This window comes from Heptranchias perlo, chromosome 17 (genome assembly GCF_035084215.1).
Source record: "Heptranchias perlo isolate sHepPer1 chromosome 17, sHepPer1.hap1, whole genome shotgun sequence".
NCBI classification, from domain to species: Eukaryota; Metazoa; Chordata; class Chondrichthyes; order Hexanchiformes; family Hexanchidae; genus Heptranchias; species Heptranchias perlo.
The window spans coordinates 30,276,678-30,298,664 of NC_090341.1; the positions used below are offsets into that span (position 1 = coordinate 30,276,678).

At 38.7% G+C, this 21,987-nt stretch overlaps 1 protein-coding gene across 4 annotated transcripts in view; it reads right to left on the reverse strand.

Moving 5' to 3' along the window:
* Positions 1–21,987, reverse strand: part of cadpsa (Ca2+-dependent activator protein for secretion a) — a 416,704-nt gene that overhangs the window by 75,849 nt on the left and 318,868 nt on the right. For all 4 annotated transcript variants that reach the window (XM_067998838.1, XM_067998836.1, XM_067998835.1 and 1 more), the window contains one exon: positions 7,859–7,965. In XM_067998838.1, the coding sequence (XP_067854939.1) occupies positions 7,859–7,965 (107 nt within the window). The remainder of the gene's footprint in view (positions 1–7,858; positions 7,966–21,987) is intronic.

A 21,987-nucleotide genomic window follows, 5' to 3' on the forward strand; every position in this document is an offset into this window, starting at 1 on the left:
GACACATAAAAGAATTCCACTGTGCACACAGATGGGTGGATAATGTCTATCTTGTCTACTTGCACTTAAAGTCTAACTTTTCCCTGTTGATAGCTAGAAGAAAATAGCTGTGAAATTTACAGACTCTTACTGAGAATTTGTTTTTTATATGCATTTGTTTTTTATATACATTGCAAGCTTTGCGTCAATGTGATGTGATTCCCACTTCACAGTGATGTTAAACCAACAGTGTTAACTTGGAGTCAGGGCTGAGGCTGACTTAGCAGTGAAGCAGAACTCCTGGAGGAAATAGTCTCACACCACTTCAGTTTGACACCACATGGAGTGTAAATCCAGTGCAGTGTCAAATGTGGTTTGCAAAATGCTCACGGTCCTACAAGCTGCTCTATAAATCTACCTGACCTTAATTTAAATGTTTAATTTGCAGAATTCTTTCCTTCCTACTCACTAAACATGTAAATTTCTAACTTTTAGGAGACAGTTCTGTACATGCTTGGATATAAAACTTCATATTTAAATATAAGTATTAAAGGAATATTGATTTAATTTTGAAAGCCTCAGTGAATTACTTATAGATGGTGGGTTTGTCCATGCCTTTACCCTCTCCAAAATGACAACAATGCTCTTTTTGAAATCCACTTGCAGGAAATCTCTTTAAAATCAACTTTGGTTTATCAAAAAATTAGATCTTAACTTGATTTCAAATCATGGGCTGCATAACTATTGAAAAATGAGCCAAATCAACTGCAAACACAATAAAAATAAATATAAAATGTGTAGTTTATAAAGGTATCTGAAAAGGTACAGAGTAGTTACAATAACATATATGTGGTATATATTTGGTGGTTCCTTTAGTGATTAGTGATGAAACTGTGAACAAAAATTTTAAACTAATTTATGACCTCAGTAAACTCTAAAACAGTAGAGAAGCACTGATTGAAAGGCAAGTCCTTGGTGGAAATTTTACTCCAAAACAAGTCGGATCAAATGAGAGAATTTCCAAGTGTGAGAGTTACAAATGGGCCAGATCAGACCAAGTGAAATACTGATGCAAGGCATCAGTGAGAAAGAAAAACTGTGAGAGAGACAATGTAAATGTGCTAGAAGCACTGATCAAAAGCTGCAGTACAGTCTTATAAACTCACTTGTCAGTTTTACTAATTCAAACTTAACCCTTGTCCTCACCGGAACAGTAGCCTTTTCTTGGTAAAATAGAAGGTAATCTTCATGAAAACTTTACCTCAGAAAATGTTGGTATCTTAATAGGAATGAATTAAGGCACTGGAAAAGCTTTCATTACATTGAGATAATAGACCCATTTACTTCTTTTCAGCGGGGAATTTACAGTATCCTCTATGTATCCTTCAGGGCACTTTTTTTTTAAAAACAGAAAGTTTTAACTTATTGAAAATATTTGTTCCATAGGCTTTGATGCTCATGACATTTTAAAAGTCAAAGTTTTAAAAGTTAAATATTTGTGAGGCAATAATTGAATTAGACCTACGAATGATTTCTGGAAAAGAAAATGCTGCAGCTAACCAGGGGTGCACAGACAGAATTGAAGCATGCATTTATTTTTCCTTTAGTACGTTCTCCTCTCTCCAGGCCCCCCTAGTGCATGCAGTGAGGGTGGACAGGTGGTCTATTCTCAGTCCTTTGCCAATGCACTCTGTATAATATCTGGTGACTTAGCCTCCGCTCTTAGCTCCCTCCCTCCCTCCCTGTGGGGAAGCTCCTGAACTCTGCTTGGTGCCTTCCTCTGACAGCGCAGCCAATACCAGAAACTCAGCAGGTGGGCATTCGCAGTCACAAACCTGCATCCTACCACTTTGTGACAGCATGTCCAAACAGCAGCTCTGTGTATCATCTACAGTGTTAGGCTTTATACTCCGAGGAATCCTAAAGATATAAAAAGCTACAATAGAATCTTTGAGTTACACCCCTTGATGTTCCTGACACTCTGATATAATGGGTGCCTTGGGAGAAGGAAAAGGTCGAATTTCATGTTATTTCAACATGTCTGGACTATTTCAACATTCCATGGGGCCATGAGTTTCAAAACCGTGATAGCAATGTTTAAAGTATAATGATATTTTTTTAATAAAATGTTCTTGGGATATGGGCAACACAGACAAGGCAGTATTTACTGCCCATCCCTAGTTGCCCTAAAGGCATTAAGGTCAACCACCTAGTGTGAGATTGGAGTTCACATGTAGACCAGAACAGTAGGGGTAGCAGGTTTCCATCCCTGAAGGACATTAGTGAACCAATTGGGTTTTTAACAGCAGCTTTCATGGTCATTTTCTGGTGCTAGCCCACAAATTTGTTCAATTCAATTTCATAACTTTTTATTATAAATAACACTGACATAAAAATAAAGATTAAAATGAATTTACTACAGAAGTGTGACTGTTTCAAGTACTTAAGCTGCGAGTCATTTGTAAATAAATCACCATAGGGGAAGATTTCCTCCGTGTCCTAGGTTGTAAACATACTATTTATCACTACGTCTAGCACACAAGGGAATCTTCCCCACGTGAGAAGTAAATCATTTAATCCATAGAAACAAAAGCAAAATACTGTGGATGTTGGAAATCTGAAATGAAAACAGAAAATGCTGGAAACACTAGCATCTGTGGACAAAGAAACAAAATTAATGTTTCAGATCGATGCCCTTTTATCAGAATGCTAACTGACACCACTGAAATCTTGGGCACCCAGACTACAGGACTTTATCACTGCTGGATTTCACAGACTGGGGAATCATTAAAAAAGTATGGTGGCAGTGGCCTTTACCTACATCAGAGATGCCATGCAGATTGCTCTCAAGATCTTGGAGACTTTGGCTAGATTTAGTGCAGCACCCTGCCTGAACACTCCAAACAGTGAAAGTATTGCATGAGCATGGTATGCCCCACAGTAATTTGGGCAGTGGCATGGGTCTTGTATCTGTGATTTGACGCTGTGTGAGAGTTTCTAGTTGGGGTCTTGAACCAGGCTGCATAAGGAGCTCTACTCTCCTAAGAGCTATCTATTCATTCTCTCAGACTGTCAAATAATGCAGGCATCGTGGCCTGCTCCAGAGTGAAAGCATCACACTACCTCTCCATGTAACAGGCAATATCACGCAGGATAATATTTCTTTGGTCTGAAATGGCCTGCACATTTATAAAGTGGAACTCCTTTCTGTTAATGTATACAGTGGAGTTGATGTGTGCAGCCTGATCCCACATAGATCCCCCCAAAAACACCAGGGATATTTAGCAAGCCTGCCAGGTGGTAAATAGGTCTTTCCAGTTGGTGTCGCCTTCCCATTGGGAAATTAATAAAGGTGCTTCCCCCTAGCAAACATGGCATCAATCACTTATTTCATAGAGGAATCGACTGTGTACTAGCATTTCTGGCATATGTTTCCTGTAGTGGTTTGGAAGGATCCTGTGGCATAGAAGCCTAATGTTGTAGTGACCATGGCAGTTCCAGGAAGAGCAGTCCAATTCCTTGACATGGTCTGTAGATCAGCCTGCAACAGGTGGCATAGCTTGTAAAGCAGAAACACCAAAGACAAGTGACCTCTGATATTCTCAGGTAGGATTGGCGTAGTTTGTTATCTAATTTTGACCTGTGGCTGTCCCTTTAAATCTAGTCACAGCCCATAAGCCAGATGCACCAGAATCTTGTATCAAAGCTTAACTGAATACCGATGTTTCAAGTTTTGTTCAGTTTTCTGCAAAAGTTAGGAAGCACCAAAGTTGATTTAGAAAAAACACTGACTGTATGATTCATTCAGTTACATTGAATACAGTTATTTTTGATTGTGGACAACAGTTATTCAAATCCAGGGAGTCTTAGTAACTATTTTTGAGGATATTTAAGGAGCTGTAGCTGTTTGAATTTTATAGCTGGTTTGCAATTCTCAAGAAAGTAGTCTAAGCCAGTATTAGCTCCCACAGTAGTAATAAATACAAGAAACATTGTGCATATAAAAGTGTTTTATAAAAGAATAGTTTAGCATTAGGTTGCAACCTTTAGCTGCTTTCCTATGAAAGAGCGACATAGAAGGCTTTTTATTGTAAATATATTCATTATATCACCGTTCTTTACTCATTTGTTCATCTTTTGTAAAATAATTCTATTATAACAGACCTAAAATGAGGTCCGAAACTGCAATGTCTGATCATTTATTAAAGATGGTAGAGAGATCCTATGGAGGATAATTCCAGCAACTTAAACAAAATTTGTTCTCTTCATTACCAAAAAATTGCCTAGCTGTCAAGGCTAGTGTAGATGCTCTCGAAGACATAGGGAGTTGGGACTCATCTATGAGTGTGATCCAAAATATGGAGGCCAGAAAATCAAAAGTAAGGAGGACAGAAAAGACTTAAAAACACAGGTCCTGTAAACATGAGTCCTCAAGTGGCGACAGGTGAGAACAAACCCCCTGAGGTGCATTTGTACCTAAAGATGATGCCCAGGATTCTCCTCTTTGGGGTGGAGTTCCAACGGGGCGTGACTTCCATCCACCCCTCCAATTCCACGCCATTTCCCTAGGTTTGGGGTCATTAGCAATGCATGGCAGGCTGCTGGTGGGATTCCCGCCACCAACAGGCAGCCCAACAGTGTGAAGATAACAAACTAGACGGTGCTATAGAAACGCTCCAAAGATCGGAACCAGTGCCCCATTGAGGGCCTCGGCCAAAACTGCAACCATTAGCAGGTAAGTGTTGAGGGTGCAATGGAGGGAGAGGAGGATGCTACCAGGTCCTCTCCCTCGATGGGGGGATTCCCCAGGGGCGTTACCATTACCGACCGGGCCTTCTGCCACCTCCTTCCCTATGGTGACCTCAGGAACCACCATTGTATGGTTCTGAAAGTGCTCTGCTTAGGGGTCTCTTTTTTTGGCCAGATTCAATTTTGAAACAACCATGGACAGATTCTGGTCTGAAGAATCAGCTGCAGAGCTGGTGTCTGGGGATGTCACAGCAACTCTGCACTATAGTAATGTTCCTACTTGTACTCCTAGTGGGGAGCCTCATCCAGCAAAATGCATGTTGGAAAATTACCTCTGATGTACAGACTGCATATGTGGTGCAGAACTTATTTTAATTATATGGATTGCATCTATTTTATCTTAATATTTATTTACTTTTTTCTTGGTTTTAATGCAACAATTACCATAGTACTACAGCCCCTTTATTAGAAATCATAGTAAGTTTTTCCTTCCCTTTTCCTTCCCTTCTCTTTTGATAGTATTGACTTTTGCTGAGGTAGGGTTCTACATCTGCACCGAAGTGGCCAATCTTCATTACTAAGCCTATACAGCAAATGATAGTAGGCTATTTCGCTATAGCAGCGGAATCAAAGATTAATGCATTCGCATAAAGTTCCTATGCACTGTACTTTAATGGAGGCACTAACCTGTTCATATGCTAATAATCAAACTGCCTAATTTCAAGGCAGTTGTGTCAGGAGTTCTTACAATTCATTTGAGTTTAATTCACTTATCTCTTTATCCAAATCACTTTTTTTTTAGTAAATTACATAATCTTGCAACAATATGGTGGAATGCATGACTCATAATCTATGTTCACATTGGTAGAAACAGCAAAAACATATTAAAAAAAATTAAAAACTGAGTGCTGACTCACATCAGAACGATTCTATATTTGAGAACTGATATTTTAACATAATAAGTTAGACATGAACTGGTGCTACATTCTGTATTATAAAACAAAACTGGGATTCAAAGACATCAAATCTACGCAGACATATAGTAGATTCAGGGAAGTTTCCAGAGGGTGAAGAATGGTGGTAGGATGCAACTGCAGTGCTTGACATAGCATCCAACAGTACATGCAGAGGCTGTTTAGCCAGCCCAAGCAAACCATTTCTGTTACTCATTGCAAATAACAGTTTTACAAGCACTGTATCGGCAGTTGGTAGTAGACTGCTTGGAATAAGAGTAAGAGCAGGGAAGGCCCAGGTAAAATCCCATTAGGAAAGATGATATCTTTAGGACATGCACGAGACATGAGGGGAGGCGACTCATTTCATTCAGATTAGTCACATACCTCTTTTCCCTGTAGTAATCCAACATTGATTGAACAGTAGGGAGGAAATTTGAATATGCAAATCAAGCATTAGTTGGGACTGGTGCATTATCTTTGTACCATATAATAAAGGCACTATGGATTCAATACTGCAGTTTCACACTCTTCTTTAGGTTAACAAGAACATGTTCTCTATATAAAGTTAAATTTAATGCAGAAATGTATAAATAAACAGCAAAGACAGTGACACTGGAAAATGAAGCAACATTCAAAAGTATTTAAAAACAAAAGACACCGTTAACAATGACAAAACAAATGTTTGAAGCTACGACAACAAGGAAAGAGGCCTTTTTGTGGAATTTACTTATTGCAGTAATATTTTGAAAAATATGCCCAAATTAATTTCACAAATGAAATAAAAGCTTTAATAGATGGAAATATTTCAGACCCACTAAAAATCCTTGAGGGCAGATAAACCTTTTACAAGTTTCAATGTGGAGTAATTAAATCTGCTTACTTCTTTAAAAATCAAATTAAATGATATGTACAGAAGCTATGAATTCACACATGTACTCACACACAGAGTGAGTAAAAGGCAGCATATTCCATTATCATGTACATCAGTCTGATAAACAGGGAGATTTTACTGAAACAAACAACAATCAGTTTTGAATGCTACCCCATTGTTGAAGTGCTTAGCGTTTAACATCATTGCTTTCATTATATTCACAGGCAAATTATCTAATAATATAAGGGGTGATTGCGTGCTCCCAATGGGGAAGCCAAGCTTGAAGGGAATGTGTATTGGAGTCAGAGCTACATCATTGTTGCCCTGATTTTCCAACATGAAATTCCTGTAAGTGTTGGAAGCATGGGATCTTGAAATCACCCCTAAATACCAAAGTGTTGGGCTACCAAGGTGATTGGGATCCAGTTATTTCCTACCCAGAAATTATTGCTGTATTTAACTTTGAAAAAATGATTACAGGTCAATGTCAAATTTCACAAGAAACTTTAAAGCAGCACTGGGACCTGGGAGAGGATAGGGAGACTGTGGCTTGGAAACAGCTTGGAATAGTGAAATCCAGCATCAGTAGTGATGTACATACAACAGCTGACTCTAAATCTGTTGTAGCCTTTTCAACCATGCAGTTTTTAAAGAACTTAAATAGTGCACTTTTCAGAGAAGCTTCTGTATCATTATTCCATCACTTAAAATCTTTAAAGCTAGCATTGCTGAAAAGATCATGTAGGAAGGGGGTCGTGGGAGAATTTCACAGAGCCTTTATCTTCTCAGAAGTTGTACCATGGTGATTCACCTCCCTTGGGAGATTAAACAAGTTGGGTAGTATCCATGGCAGTGCAAATTGTACAAGATCCGTTGGAAGAAATGGAATTGATGCAGTAAATGACCATACCTTGTTCAGATCCAGGTACTTTGATATAAACCATCTTATTATTGAAGAACTTCAAGGTGTAAGATTTCATCTGGTCATTGTGTTTTAGCACCATAAATATAGCAGAAAGATGTTTGTTATTTCGAGCAAGATCGTAAAAGCATTCTAAAATAACAGCTTTATGATTTCACTGGAAATTCTAATCAAGAGGAAATATTCCTGCTATGTTTATCGTGGTGCTATTATAGCAACTAGAGGAAATCTTTACCTCAGGTAAATAAAGGTATACAAAATGATTGGGGGTGAGAGACATTAAGGGATTATTAAACTGATCTTATCTCATTAGGAGCAATGTTCTTAAAATGGCTTCAAACCATATAACTTAACATGTAATCTAGAACGTGCAACACTCACCTCTGCATGGTGCTCTTCGTTTTGCTGTAGCACCTCAATAACCAGTTCAGCAAGACGAATTGTATCTTCCAGTTTTTTGGCGGGAATGACTAAGCGTCCGACATTTTCTGTGGTAAATGGTATTACAAATGAGTAACATAATATAAACTACATTTTCTTCAAGTTACACTCCCCCTTAATTAAGAAGCCAATTTCTAAATCTTTTTACTTTTATCCTTTAAGTACTTAACCTCATACTTAACAGAGAAACATTTTGCAAAAAATTAGATAAAATATACTATATCATTTATTCTAGTTTACCAAAGATGTACAATGCTCCAGCTAGGATTCTATCCAGATTAAGTTCATGGGACAGGACCCACGTTCACAGTCTGATTTTAAAATGTCCCATAATTCTATGAATTGTAAATATATCATAGCACATTAATGTGGGGGAAGCAATCCAATTTCTGTTGAGCCTCACGTTCCTGTAAATTCTTACATTTTCTTTTGGACCTATTGACATATTTTTGGGGATTTGAATGGCGAGTTTCATTAAAAATCCCACAACTGTTTCAAGAGAACACTAGGTAAAAAGGCAGCATTTGAAACAAAGAACTAGAACACCAAAGAAAAGAACTAACTGGAGCACTGTTGGCTGCCAAAATGATATTACCTTACAACACTGTTTAGTAAAAGCACTTAAACTCATCATGCAATATGTTAAGCAGCAACACTGTTAGTTTGTGCTGACATTTATATTTGTGAATGTTGTGTGCACCAAATGCTAAACAAAGAAGACAAGTGTATTATTTTCTAAGTTCTAACTTGAAATTCAACCGATCATAAAAATGAAACAGTAAATTCTTGCATTAGTTTCTATCAGACCACATATTTCTGCAACAAACTCAATATAACCAAGGTAAGTAAAAAAAACTGTTCAAAAGCAACAAAGTACAAAAAAAAATAAAATAAAAAGCTGTAACATTACTTAGTGTTTGTTTAGGCATGCCTCTGAGTCTCTGATTAAGAATGCTTTGCGGCGTTTTTATGGGTGGAGGTGTGGACGGTGGCTTAGGCCAAGATCGTCGTGCTGCCATGCATGAGTGAAAGAGACAGGAAAAGTAAGCAAGCAGGTGAGAGAATGAGCAATGTTACAAGTAATGAAAAACTCATATAGTGAAAGAAACATATGATTATTTATGACATTTCAAGAGGTAATCTTTTAACTGCTAATGACAGTTGTAATTAGATGTTTCCAAAGATCGCAACAATTCACCGTATAGCAGATATTTTAAGCACAACACAAGACGTGAAATTTGTCTTAAATATCACAGTCTGAGGATATGCCACAAACTGCCGAATTCTCTTTTTGTTGGTGTCGCTTTAATCCAGTTATGTTAAATAGCGCAGTTCACCCAAATACTCAGCTATACGGCTTTCTTTACAGAAACTATCAGAATTTAGTAATGAAATGGCACAGGAAATCAAAATTCTAAAAATAATTCTACCCTAGAAAATAACCATCAAATCTATTGTTAAATCAGGTACTTTGTTTGTCATTTACTTCTTTGCAATGTGTTTGTTGTTCATTTCTTCAATGAGTACAACTAGGATCAATAGGGATCATTTTCAACTTCGCCGCATGGTCAGTAACCGAGCAGAATGCTTGCTCACCCATTGTAGAACCTGCCCCATTTACATCCTATTGAAAACAATGAGATGAAAATCGGGCGGGTTCTACAATGGCCTTGCGAACTGCTCCGCCAGGCTATCACCCAGGCGTTGATGTTGAAAATTAGCCACTTGTTATCTACATTTCATTTGCTACAATTTGTTCAAAAGTATATGTAATGTAAATCTAAAAAAATGCAGTTTATAGGTGATGGAAAGAAACAAAAATAATAAAATACTAAAATCACAGGCCAATAAAATACACTGTATAGTTTTCTATATAAGATTAGGTTTTCAAAATGCTTATCAAATATTATTATATCAAAGAAGATATTTTAAGGATAAATAGGGTTGACATTCCTCTGTTTGTGGAGCTTTAAGATAAAGTAGATATGCGAAGATTGGTGAAATGATGATAGAAAGCAGCACTGAATTAATCCATGCTCTCGGTATCCCTGTCCCTTCAAAACTAATAAGCTGGGGGGGGAAGAGCAGAGAGGAAGAGCAGGATTAATGAAGCTATTGCATTAGAAGCTGAAGGTTTAGATACTATCAGAGGAGAAAACTACTATCAGAGGAAAAAGAGAAAGAAAGTGGGCCATAAGGTAGTGAGAAATAAATAATTTGTTGTAAGGGATATCAAAAAAAATTTAAATCAGGAAAAAGAATATGGGTCAATGTTCCAAAATATTAGAGAGTTAGATGCATTCATAACTATGAAGAGATAGGACATGGAGGCTATAATGAGGCTTAAGTTTGGACAGGACTAGGAATTTAATATTTCTGTTCAATAACATTTTCAGGATAGGGAGGAAGAAAGGGAGTGGAGTGGCAGTGTTAGTTCTTACAGTGCGCTCTGCAAATGGACAGTAGTATTTTCTTTTGGAGATTAGTAAAATTGCTTATCTGCTATTTGCTACACCTGTTTAACTTTTGCTATGTACCACATTTATGTTTTATTTGTTTGGCATTCGGACAATTGATGCTTTATTTTCTGCACAATGTCAGAATGATGGGCTGCAAAATACAGTAACAGAGAATTAACTTGATTATGTACTGTGGTGCTGGTGGTGTACAGGTTTGATGTGTTTTGCTGCCACATTTGCTCCTTGCGTGTTGTGAACTTCTTCATGCTAGTTATGGGTTAATTACTGTCCTAGTTGAAGGAGTGGGACTGGTAGTGGATGGTTGCAGACTTGCAGATTGTAACTAGTGGGGAGTTGCAAGGATCCATGCTTGGGCCTCAGTTGTTTACAATATCTATCAATGACTTAGGTGAGGGGACTGAGTGTATCCAAGTTTGCTGATGATACAAAGCTAGGTGGAAAAGTAAGCTGTGAGGAGGACACAAAGAGGCTGCAAAGGTATACAGACAGGTTAAGTGCGAGGACGAGAAGTTGGCAGATCGAGAATAATGTGGGGAAGTGTGAAAGTATCCACTTTGGTAGGAAGAATAGAAAAGTAGAATATTTTTTAAAAGGTGAGACTGTAGTAAATGTTGGTAGACAGAGGGTTTTGGGTGTCCTTGTAAATGAATCACAGGAAGTTAATATGCAGTTACTGCAAGCAATTAGGAAGGCAAATGGTATGTTAGCCTTTATTGCAAGGGGGTTGGAGTATAAGAGTAAGGAGGTCTTGCTGCAATTATATAGGGCTCTGGTGAGACCATACCTAGAGTACTGTGTACAGATTTGGTCTCCTTACCTAAGGAAGGATATACTTGCCTTAGAGGGGGTGCAAGAAAGGTTCATTGAATTGATTCCTGTGATGAGAAGGGTGTCCTATCATGAGAGATTGGGTAGAATGGGCTTATACTCTCTGGGGTTTAGAAGAATGAGAGGTGATCTCATTGAAACTTATAAAATTCTTAGAGGGCTTGATAGGTAGATACAGAGAGGCTGTTTCCCCTGGCTGGAAAGTCTAGAACTAGGAGTCATAGTCTCAGGATAAGGTGTCGGCCATTTAGGACTGAGATGAGGAAAAATTTCTTCACTCAGAGGATTGTGAATCTTTGAAATTCTCCATCCCGGAGGACTGTGGATGCTCAGTCATTGAGTATATTCAAGGCTAAGATCGATAGATTTTTGGACATTAAGGGAATCAAGCGATATGGGGATAGATTGGGTAAGTGGTGTTGAGGTAGAAAATCAGTCATGATCTTACTGAATGGTGGAAGAGGCTCAAGGGGCCGTATAGCCTAACATTTCTTATGTTCTTATGTACCACCCCGCTGCTCCCCTGGTATAACCAACTTCATACTCTCAAACCCAAGGGTCAACAAGCTCAAGCAAACATAACACATGACTAATCTGGTCATGGCTCAATTAGCTGTAAATGTATTGCGTGTCCCCCTGTCTACAGCCAAATTATCTATCTACTCTGAGATAATCCTGAAGGGCAACAGAAGGCTAAAACTCCTCGGCTGCAAAAGTCTGCAGGACCATCCACACTATATTTGCTCCAGAGGGACGGGACTTCTACCCATTGGCCGCAAGTGCCACTGATTCCGCTGGAATTCACAAAGTCAACTCAGTGCTGAAAGAAGTTCAATAACCAATGATGGTAGACAACGTTCTAGTCACACACCATCCCGACTTGGAAATATATCGCCGTTCCTTCATCGTCGCTGGGTCAAGATCCTGGAACTCCCTTCCTAACAGCACTGTGGGAGAACCGTCACCACACGGACTGCAGCAGTTCAAGAAGGCAGCTCACCACCACCTTCTCAAGGGCAATTAGGGATGGGCAATAAATGCTGGCCTTGCCAGCGACGCCCACATTCCATGAACGAATAAAAAAAAAACGTAAGAGAACAGCCACTGTTTCCTTCTCTTGGGCACCAAACTGATCACCCTCACTTCTTAAATTGAATGATAAGCCAGCATGCATAGGATGTTATGGTTCAATGGCTTTCTACTTCTTCCACCTGCAACCTGCGTTTGGAGTTTTGCAGGTGACTAGAGTCCCTCACTGTGTCAGTTCAAAGCTCATCCGACTATCTCCGAAAAGCAAAACAAATTTTTAAAATACGCAGGTAAATCTGAGATGTGGGCAAAAGTTTTAAATGTGACAATTCCATCATGCAAGCTACTACAGGGGTGAAGTTCTACAGGAGTTCCCCCACCATCCATTGTACTTTGGAAGAAAAGCCCAAGAAATTCTGGAAAAATGGCATAAACACCAAAGTTACAGTGGACAAGCAGAAGAACTCCCATGGAAATTCACCCTCTATATCCTTTTATCTGGTTCTTAAGTTACGCTGATTGAAAAGGGGGTGGAAATGACAAGAATTATGGGCCTGGAGTTTGACATGGAGCTGGGAAGAGAGTGGGGGCAGGGAAGTTTATCGGACGCCAAACCTGGAAGTGAAGTTGGCGGGTCGGAATCAACTGAATGATAAAATCTTTACTTCCAGGTTTCGGGCCCGGCAGCTAGCCAGATTGAGAGACTGGCTGAATGTCTGGTGGGAAAGCAGCCAGGGAGAGATCAAAGTCCTCAGCATTTGTATGGGGGAGGTCGGGGAGGGATCGGGATCTTTGGGGGTTGGATGGGGGGAGGTGAGAAGTTGGCCATCGCGGGAGTGAGAAGTCGGCCATCAGGGGAGGGTCACGGTCGTTGAGGGGGCGGGGTCTCGGACTTTGTGGGGGGGGGGTTGGTCAGCCGAGCTTGTTGGGCCTGGAGGAAACACTCCTGCTCCTCCTGGTATACAAGCAGTGCAATAAAGGCATTTACCTCATGGATCTGGCCCTTCTCGCCTCCTTTCCACTGACGAAATTCACGAGCTGCGGGAAACTACCTTGCTGGAGGCGTTAAATTTAAAATTAATTCAAATTCAATTTAAAAAGACCTACTTATTGTCTCACAGGGACGTTAATTGACGCTATTAATACCCGCCCCCCTGAACTAATTAAGGTATCGACTGCGGTGAGTAGGTTACTCGCACGCATCCAAAGCTGCTCAGATAAACCCGGAAGTAGGCGCCTTGGAGCCGGATTGCAGTCACGCTCCAATAATCAAATATTTTAACTACCCACCCACACCCAACCTACCCGTTCTTGGGGGTTAAAATTCCCCCCTTGATGTATTACAACATCCCATTATTTCCATCTTATTTGTATGTTTGTGCTGCTGAAGGGGTGGGTGGATGAAATGGCGTCCCAACTGGAATGGAATTTTTAGTGAATGGAAAACAGAGTAGAAACCTAGCAGGAATGTTGCCCCAAAATCTGTCCCTGAAAATTGAGATGCATTATGCCCCTTTATCATCAATGATACTGTGGAATTATGCGGCTCTCTTCTCCACTACTGAAAGTCTCCTCTGAGCTACCTCAATTATCATTTCTGATGCCAGTTTGAGGAGCTCATCAATTGCTTTTGTATCCAAAATTGAGGCTATCACTACCACCTCTACTCCTTCCTCTCTAATGCTGAGCACCTCAGCCGTTGCTTCCTCATCTTCCTTCTCATCTGGATCAACATCTGTAGCTCTATGTGCATTTATGCTGGTGTCTGCTTCAAATGGAGGTGGTGATGGTTAGTGTTCAGGTGTGTATATGACTGCACCTGGTGGTTGACTGGGTTTGGCTTGATTTGTGGAAAGTAGATGGTCCATTGTGAATGCGTAAGTACGCACCCATTTGAGTACTTCATTGGCATTTCTTGCACTATTATGTACTTGTACACAATCAGTGTATATAAACACAGTTATGTAACATGTTAGCAAGGTTCTTAGTCCTCGCTTGTGGCTAGGCACCTCACCTGCTGTCAGTGCATATTGCAAAATCACAGGCAACATGCACAAGATTTTCTGAACTTGCTGGTGGTGGATGAGATACCTTGCTATAGGCGTGCACTCAGAAAATCTACCTTATTATGGAAATTATACAATATCTGAGGTTGTGAAAGGTGCCATGTAAATTCTGTCTTCTATGTGCAATTTGCATAATTCTGCTGTTTTCATTTCTAATACTTACTTGCTATATTCTTGCAAACATTTCTCTCTCAGCACAGGATTTGTTTTGGACATAGTGTTTCACAAGTAAAACTTGCTCTCATGTACATTAAATGTCTTATTTTATAGAAATATTGGGCTGGAAATTGCTTGTAAAATAACTGTGAGCTCACCGTTATTAATGGGCAAATCCGGCGCCCGCACATGCGCAGTTAAACACGGAAATCCGGAACTTGCCTTTTCTGATTCACCGGTGATGAGAAAGCTTCACGTTAAAGGGACCTCGCTGGCTGCAATCAATGGACCAGCATGGACTTGCTCGCCTGCCCAGCTGGAAACTAACTAATCTCGCCACAAAAATGATAGACTGAGGTTTTAGATCTAAACTAACTTTTAAAGGCGAGGTAAGTATTAACGATTGCCAAACAACCTCTCTGGCACTGAAAATTAACTTTAAAAATGTGGAGTTTCATTACTCCTGATTTTAATAGTTTTTGGACATTTAACATTTTAAAAATATTTTAAATTTGTTTTTAACTTTTTCTTTCTGTCTCTTTTATCTCAGTCTTTTAATCTTACCCTCTCTTCATTTCGCTTTCTCTATCTCATATTATAGTATATTTAGTAACCTTATTGGGCACTTGCTGGTTTTTAGTCTACAAGGTTTATCATTGAGTTTCACTTCCTGGTTCTCACAGCGTGGCTTGCTTCAAGCTGATTGGTTAAGGGGACATACAGATCCTTTCCCTGCTCACACTGCCTGGGGAAAGAACACTGCTGTTTTTTGAACTTGTATTTCAAGGGATTTGCTGCCAAAAGGAACGTGGTAACTTAGTATATGAATTTAAATTTAATGAGCAGCGAGCACTATTGGTTCGCCACTCAGAGCAATCTACAGGCCATTCTTTATCTTTGTGTTTCTCTTTAAATTGTGTACCTTCTCCTGGGCTTCCTGTTGTGTTCTTTGAATAGAGGACAGTGCACTGACTCTGTCATTGACATATTGCCATGCTTAGTGCCACCAAGCCTGGGGGGCTGTCCTCCCCCACCAAAAATGTACTTCCATTTCTAAATAACTATCGTCACCAGCAGTGGCAGAGCACCTTGTTGAAATTAACTTTGTGCTGCTATCATTGAACCATTTTCCATCACTATTCTGCACTTCACATATAAATCTCTGACTTCTCAAAATTTCTAGTACTCAAGTTGCTCAATAGTTGCTTCCAAAGCATGAAAAGATCTTTACTGTGAATACATCATTTTTGGCTGCTGCTTGTTCATTGCCGTTTGTGAATTTGCATTTCTTATATTCCCTACGAAGCAATGTGACACTTTGCCAATTTCATTAGTGAATCTGTTAGAGGTTTGGACATGTTTTGTGTCTCATTTCTACAAACTGCGGAATGTCAGACCCACATTGGTGATCAATATCTGAATATTTTTTAGGTGTTACATGATGCAAGACAAAAGTTATTACTAATTTCATTACATAGGACCTCAACATATTGGATCTGTGATGTAAGACCTGAAGGCTTTATGTTATAGGAAACGTAGTGTTATCTTTTTTTTAAACAGTAGATTGTTGGAAGAAGCACCATCTCCCTCGTATTATAAAAAAATTAACATCGAGCCAAAGAAGGAAACATTAGGTGACCCAAAGCTTGGTCAAAGAGATAGGTTTTAAGGACTGCCTTAAAGGAGGAGAGGTGGAGAAACAGAGGTTAAGGAAGGCAATTCCAGAGCTTAAGGCCTAGACAGCTGAAGGCACGGCTGCCAATGCCCGTGATAAGCGTGGACGATTTAAGTAGTGGGGGTCTGTATCTGAGATACCAAGATATATAAACACTCTCCATAAAATTACACAACACTGTATTTTCTTATTATTTTTAGTGTTGAGATTCTAAACATTCGGAGTTTTCTCCAAGAGACAAGATTGCTTCTCCAGTTATCTAGTGAACAATTTTTACAATTAAACAACCTTGCAGCAATGAAAGTAACTATAACAAGTAAAATAATCTCAGTACAAAAGCTGCTTATAAAGTGTCCTGTACAATTACTTCAATGTTTTATAGTATATATTCAAAATACCTGATTTAACATATTTTAGAGATAAACCCAATAGTTCACATGCACTGTGAAATAAGACCAAGGTTAAAGCCCTCGCCTTATTCTCTATCATTGTAACATAACATCTGAGCCTCTGAGGAAACAGGAGAATACCAATAATGTTTACAAATGGTTTCTTATAATAGGGACTGCATTTCCAAAACCTCAAAGTACATATCCATCTTGTTTCTACTGATCTGTATCAAAGTTTGGGGTAGGTAAGTTAAGAACTAACTATAGCTCCATTGAGATTGCAAATGAAAGGGCATGTCATTTAACATTAAAAATCTAAAAAAAATACCACTGCCTATGTGTACACTATAGAAGTACCAGATCAGAGAATCATTCTTACTTTAAGGCACTGTCACTAGGTTGATTTAATTGAAAACCCATATGTTAACCATTCTCAACGCAATATAACGTGGGTATTTATACTATGAAATATAATTACAATGGGTTACTCCAACTACCGGAATGGAGGTAGTTATTGGATTTTCGACACGAGCACAAAAGTATTTTGGCTACAGTTTTGCAAACATGAAGTGATTTGAACTGTTAATGCATCTAGGTATCAATGTTCCAGGATACCTTGTTGATTTCTGATCTCTACAGAGGAGTTTATCGGTTTATAACAACAGCTGGGGCTTTTCCTCCTTGGACCTGGCAGAGTTCTGCTTATATCTTTTACCATCGTAACCAAAATGATATGTTTATCACCGTGGTATAGTGATGCCAAGTTAGCATAATCATAAATATTTTAAAGGAATTTTAAGTCAAAGGAATCTTCATTTTCTGTTTCCTCTATCACTTTCCATTTTTCAGTTTTTACATTGTGTGATCTCAGCCACGTTTGTGCTGTTTCTGACATAATGGCCTCGAAAAATACACAGACCTGGTCTGCCGGCATAAGTGTGTCAAAGCAGGGGCTGGTGACCTCCACTCCTGACCCCACTGAAGTACCTAGGGTCAGGGAGAAGTCACTTCACTTTGCCCCCATTAATATGGACACATCTTGAACACCTGCCAAAGGAGGTGTGGGGAATGGGAAAAGTGGCGCTAGCCACCTGCTCTTTTGCCTGCCAATGTCACTGGCCATTTGACTGCCCTGATTAGTCCTTTTTCGAAGGGGGCTGAAAAGATTACTGCTGCTGGGAACCAGGCCTGGACCCCCAAATGAGCCCTACTTACGCCACTAAGCCGACCTATGTACTGGTTCCAAGTCTGAGGGTCTGCATCAAACAGGCCCCAGTGAAAACTAGCAGTGTGGACTAGGACTCAGAATATCTGAGTCCTGACTGATTTTCCACCCCTCCACTGCACTTCTGGCTGACTTATGCCGAGAATGTGTCGCTGGGCCTGTGGAGTTTAGGGGCCCATGTCTCAAGAGTAGGTCAAACAGCATCAGAGATTTACAACTGAAATTCCACAAGTACACCGAGTGATGACTGGTTTGATTAATGCCCACAAATGATAGAATCTGTATTAACCCCAGAAGAAAAGGCAAGCATAGTGCTTTATAATTACTTACTCATTGTAGCCTTAATATTGCAATGTATTTGAAATGTTTTGGACTGAATTACATTTAACACACTCATGTACGGAATTTCTTAATTCCTGTCCTAAAGTGAGACCTAATAATACCAGAATTTTCTTGTCTAACTATTAGGTACAACTACTGCAGAATGGTTCTACTATGAATCTGTAATGCACTAATGTAGGCTCTGTACAGATTGTTTTGGTTTAAAAGGTACATTTGACATTTTAATCTACCGTATCCACAATAGGAAGAAAGATTTCCTTGGCTCAGATGATACATACACACTGTACCATGATTCAGAGAAGAGGCAAAGATCCTTAAAAACTAATATCAGTAAAATAAAACACAACTGAAACAAAACTTTATTATAACTGCTCTTCTTGTACAGGTCAAATATTACATTGTACAGAAAACTATGCTGCAATTTGTGCACATAAATGCATTATGTGGTGAACTATATTAAAAATAAAACTGCAAGTTGCACTCTCTCCAGAGCTAAGTTTCAGTGTATAAGTTAGTTCACGGTGATCATTCAACTAAAGATAGTTAAAGTGATTAACAAGTAAACAGCAAAGGCGTTGTACTCTTCATTCTAACAAATATCATATTCATTATTTGTGTGTGTTAAATATAATTGTTTACACAATTTATATTTGATCTGCTCTCAGTAATAACATTGCTTGTTTTAACATGTGGCCATTGGAATATTTAGGAGCAAAAATTACTGAATGATTATATTAGTAAAATGTCACATACTACATTAAAGATAGCTATAGTTGCCACAGCTATTTTGATTGTTGAAACATAATTTGATGTGCATACATTAATTTTTCCCTGCATAAGAAAACTCTGAAGATGATGTAACTTGCAAACTAATTGAAATTCCTGAATGTTTATTTCTAAAGCTATAAAGTAGTTGTCTGCTAATACTACTCCATACTATCTATAGACAGCACAAATTAACTCCTTAAGTGTTTCTACCCCAGAGACTCATTAAATATTAATTGAGCCTGCTGAAGAGCACCTCAGAAGGAGCTAGGCTGCTCAAAATAACTTTCAAATGAAAGAAATAATCTAATGATATTGTCCTACTACATTAAGATGTAGAATACAATAGTTCACCTGGATCCTTTTGATTCTCTATATGAAAGAGAGAGCAACAAGGAGAGAAAGAGAGAAAAACAAGACAAATATGCAGGATTAATGAGCAAGTGAACCAAAAGCTACACCCGAGATGTGTGGCACCAATGACTTGCAAAGAGATTGCCCGATGCCTCCGACTACCCTCAACAAGAATGGATGTTACTATAAAAGCCTTCCGCGCAAAGGGCAACAGTGGTGCACCACACAGATGGACAGTCAGCAATTAACATTCTGAGATGAAGGCAAGCAATGGGCTCAAGATAGAAGCGAGTCACTGAATCCTAAAATGTTAAAAATCAGATGATCCATCAGCAGCTTGAAATTGAGAAAAGGTTAGGGTATGTAAAAAGAACATGTATGTATATGATTACATTTGTTTAATTAGTCACAGACAAGACAGACTAAGGTTAAAATATCCACACAGATCTAACAGAATGCCTTTATCTACAGTGAATAAACAGCCCATTTCTCACGGCCAGTTGCATGACACTGGCTACGTATGCGAGTCCTGGCTTTGTATAGTGTACCAGTGACAAGTGCTTACAACTCAGGAATACACAGAAGCAAAGTAAAAATGCATTCAAGTCACAGACAATAACAGTAACTTAAAAATTTACAGATATTTTGAGTTCATCACAAACAATGGGCCATGTGTAAAAACCTGGCTTAGGTCAAAAACAACTGGCGGGAACTCAAACATTCGAGATCACAAACAGAAGCACAGACAAGGGGGCTGAGGGACGAAATGTGCAAGAGTGGGATTGGTCAGGGGCTGGCTTTGACTGGCTTTAAAATCATGTCAACAGAAAGAGCGAGAGACAGTGTGGAAAGGATGTGGTAAGTACTCACGAATGGTTAAATCCATCACTTGAGAGGCCAAGCAGAAGACAGGATGCTCATACATTTCTCTCTTTTTCCCTATAAAAGAGGATTTGGGCATGCAAGAAGCTTAGGTCAGAAGTAAAGAGATCATAGGTCAGAGGAAAATTATATTAGGTCAGAAAGAAAAAAAGCTTTGGTGTTGTTTGGGATATTCATAGGACAGCAGAAAAAGATATCTGAATTTGTAGGTAATTCAGGTTTAACCATTCAGCATGCTCATGAGTCACAAAAGAAGCTGTGACCATGATTCTGACAAATCTCTTCAGATTTTATAATCTGTTAATGATAAAACATAATGAATAAAGGAAAACAGAATTTTGTTGATTTAGGCTCCAAGATACTAAATGCAGATGCTTTTAGTATCTACACCACTCTCAGGTATTTCTTCATAGGCATAGTCTTAAGCACTTTCCCAACCGATTGATATTTCCACAGTTAGCTCACAACCACTGTATTAATAAGCTGCTTTTTGATTTTGATTGACTGCATGGTAAACCATATTTGCAAAAAGATATCAACTATAGCCAATTCAGCTTTGAATAAAATCCTTGCATATCAATAATGAAATAACTGGGAAGGGAACATACTGGTCTATTTTAAAATTTCAGGCTGTGTATTTGAGCTATTTTCAATAAAGCACAGAATGGACTATGCCCATGTAAGGAAGCCTGATACATGCAGTTGGTGAATGCTGGGTTGCTGAGACCACAATCCCTGCATGCTGGCCACTAGGTGTTTCTACAGCCACTTTTTTAGAAATATAAAAAAGTGACTACGTCAATATAAAACAAGAAAGGAGAGAAGCAGAAAAGAACAGGTAGTGCGGAATGAATTACTTCTCTGAACAAAGAGCTGGAAAAAAAGAGTTTGGTTGCTTCATAGTATTCCCAGACCTAAAAGTCACAGTGCAAAAGAGGGTACATTAACGGAACCAGAAAGAATTGAGGCACAAAAGGGAAATAATCAAACACTATGGGATCTACACTGGAATTGAATGCATTTTTACTTACACATACCCATCATGTGCTCAAGCTTATTAGAAATGCACTCAGCTCTGTCTAAACTTGCAGTCAACTGCAGATCTCACCAGCTAAGTAAGAATCTAACATTTTCAAACAATAAAAAGATGTTAGTTTATTTACATCATTCCACAACTTTATGTTACTGACAAAACTATAAGAAATATAATTTTAAACCTCAATGTAATATCAAAATAAATTAAACTTAAACTATTGCTGCAAAATGCCTTTAGTGCCCAATTCTTAACTCAAACATTTGCTCTATTTGTTGTCTAACTACTCTCACTAAATGAAACTTGTACCTTTAGTACACAGTTAACATTGTGACAATAACCAGATAAAATAAAGGATGCTGTTACCTTACAAAATATAAGCACTGTACTTTAAGCAACTGTTAGCAGACTTTTACTCTTCAAAAACTAGAAATTTCCATTAAGATACAATTGTGGTTGGTTGTCATTTGCTGAATCATTCTAAAAGTCTTAACACTAAGAGATGCCATAGTTTATATTCTTATCTACGTGTCAGGTCTGTTCAACTAACAGCAATGTCTTACTCATATCAGGACACAAGAAACTAGTGATTCACCCGTACAAATTGTAAACCTGTAATGGTGTAAGCAAGGGAGTGACGACAGACTAGTCAACTTTTAAAAGCAATTTGAAGCATGTCAATCATTAAAAACATTTGTAAATCAAAATGAAAATACATTGGTATATAAGGACCATAGTCAGCAAGATCAGGTGCCACTTTCATATCTTGCTTTGAAAGTAAAAAAATTACACTCTCCCCATCTTCACATCAACAGTATAAGAATTCACAAAATCCTGCTGAATAG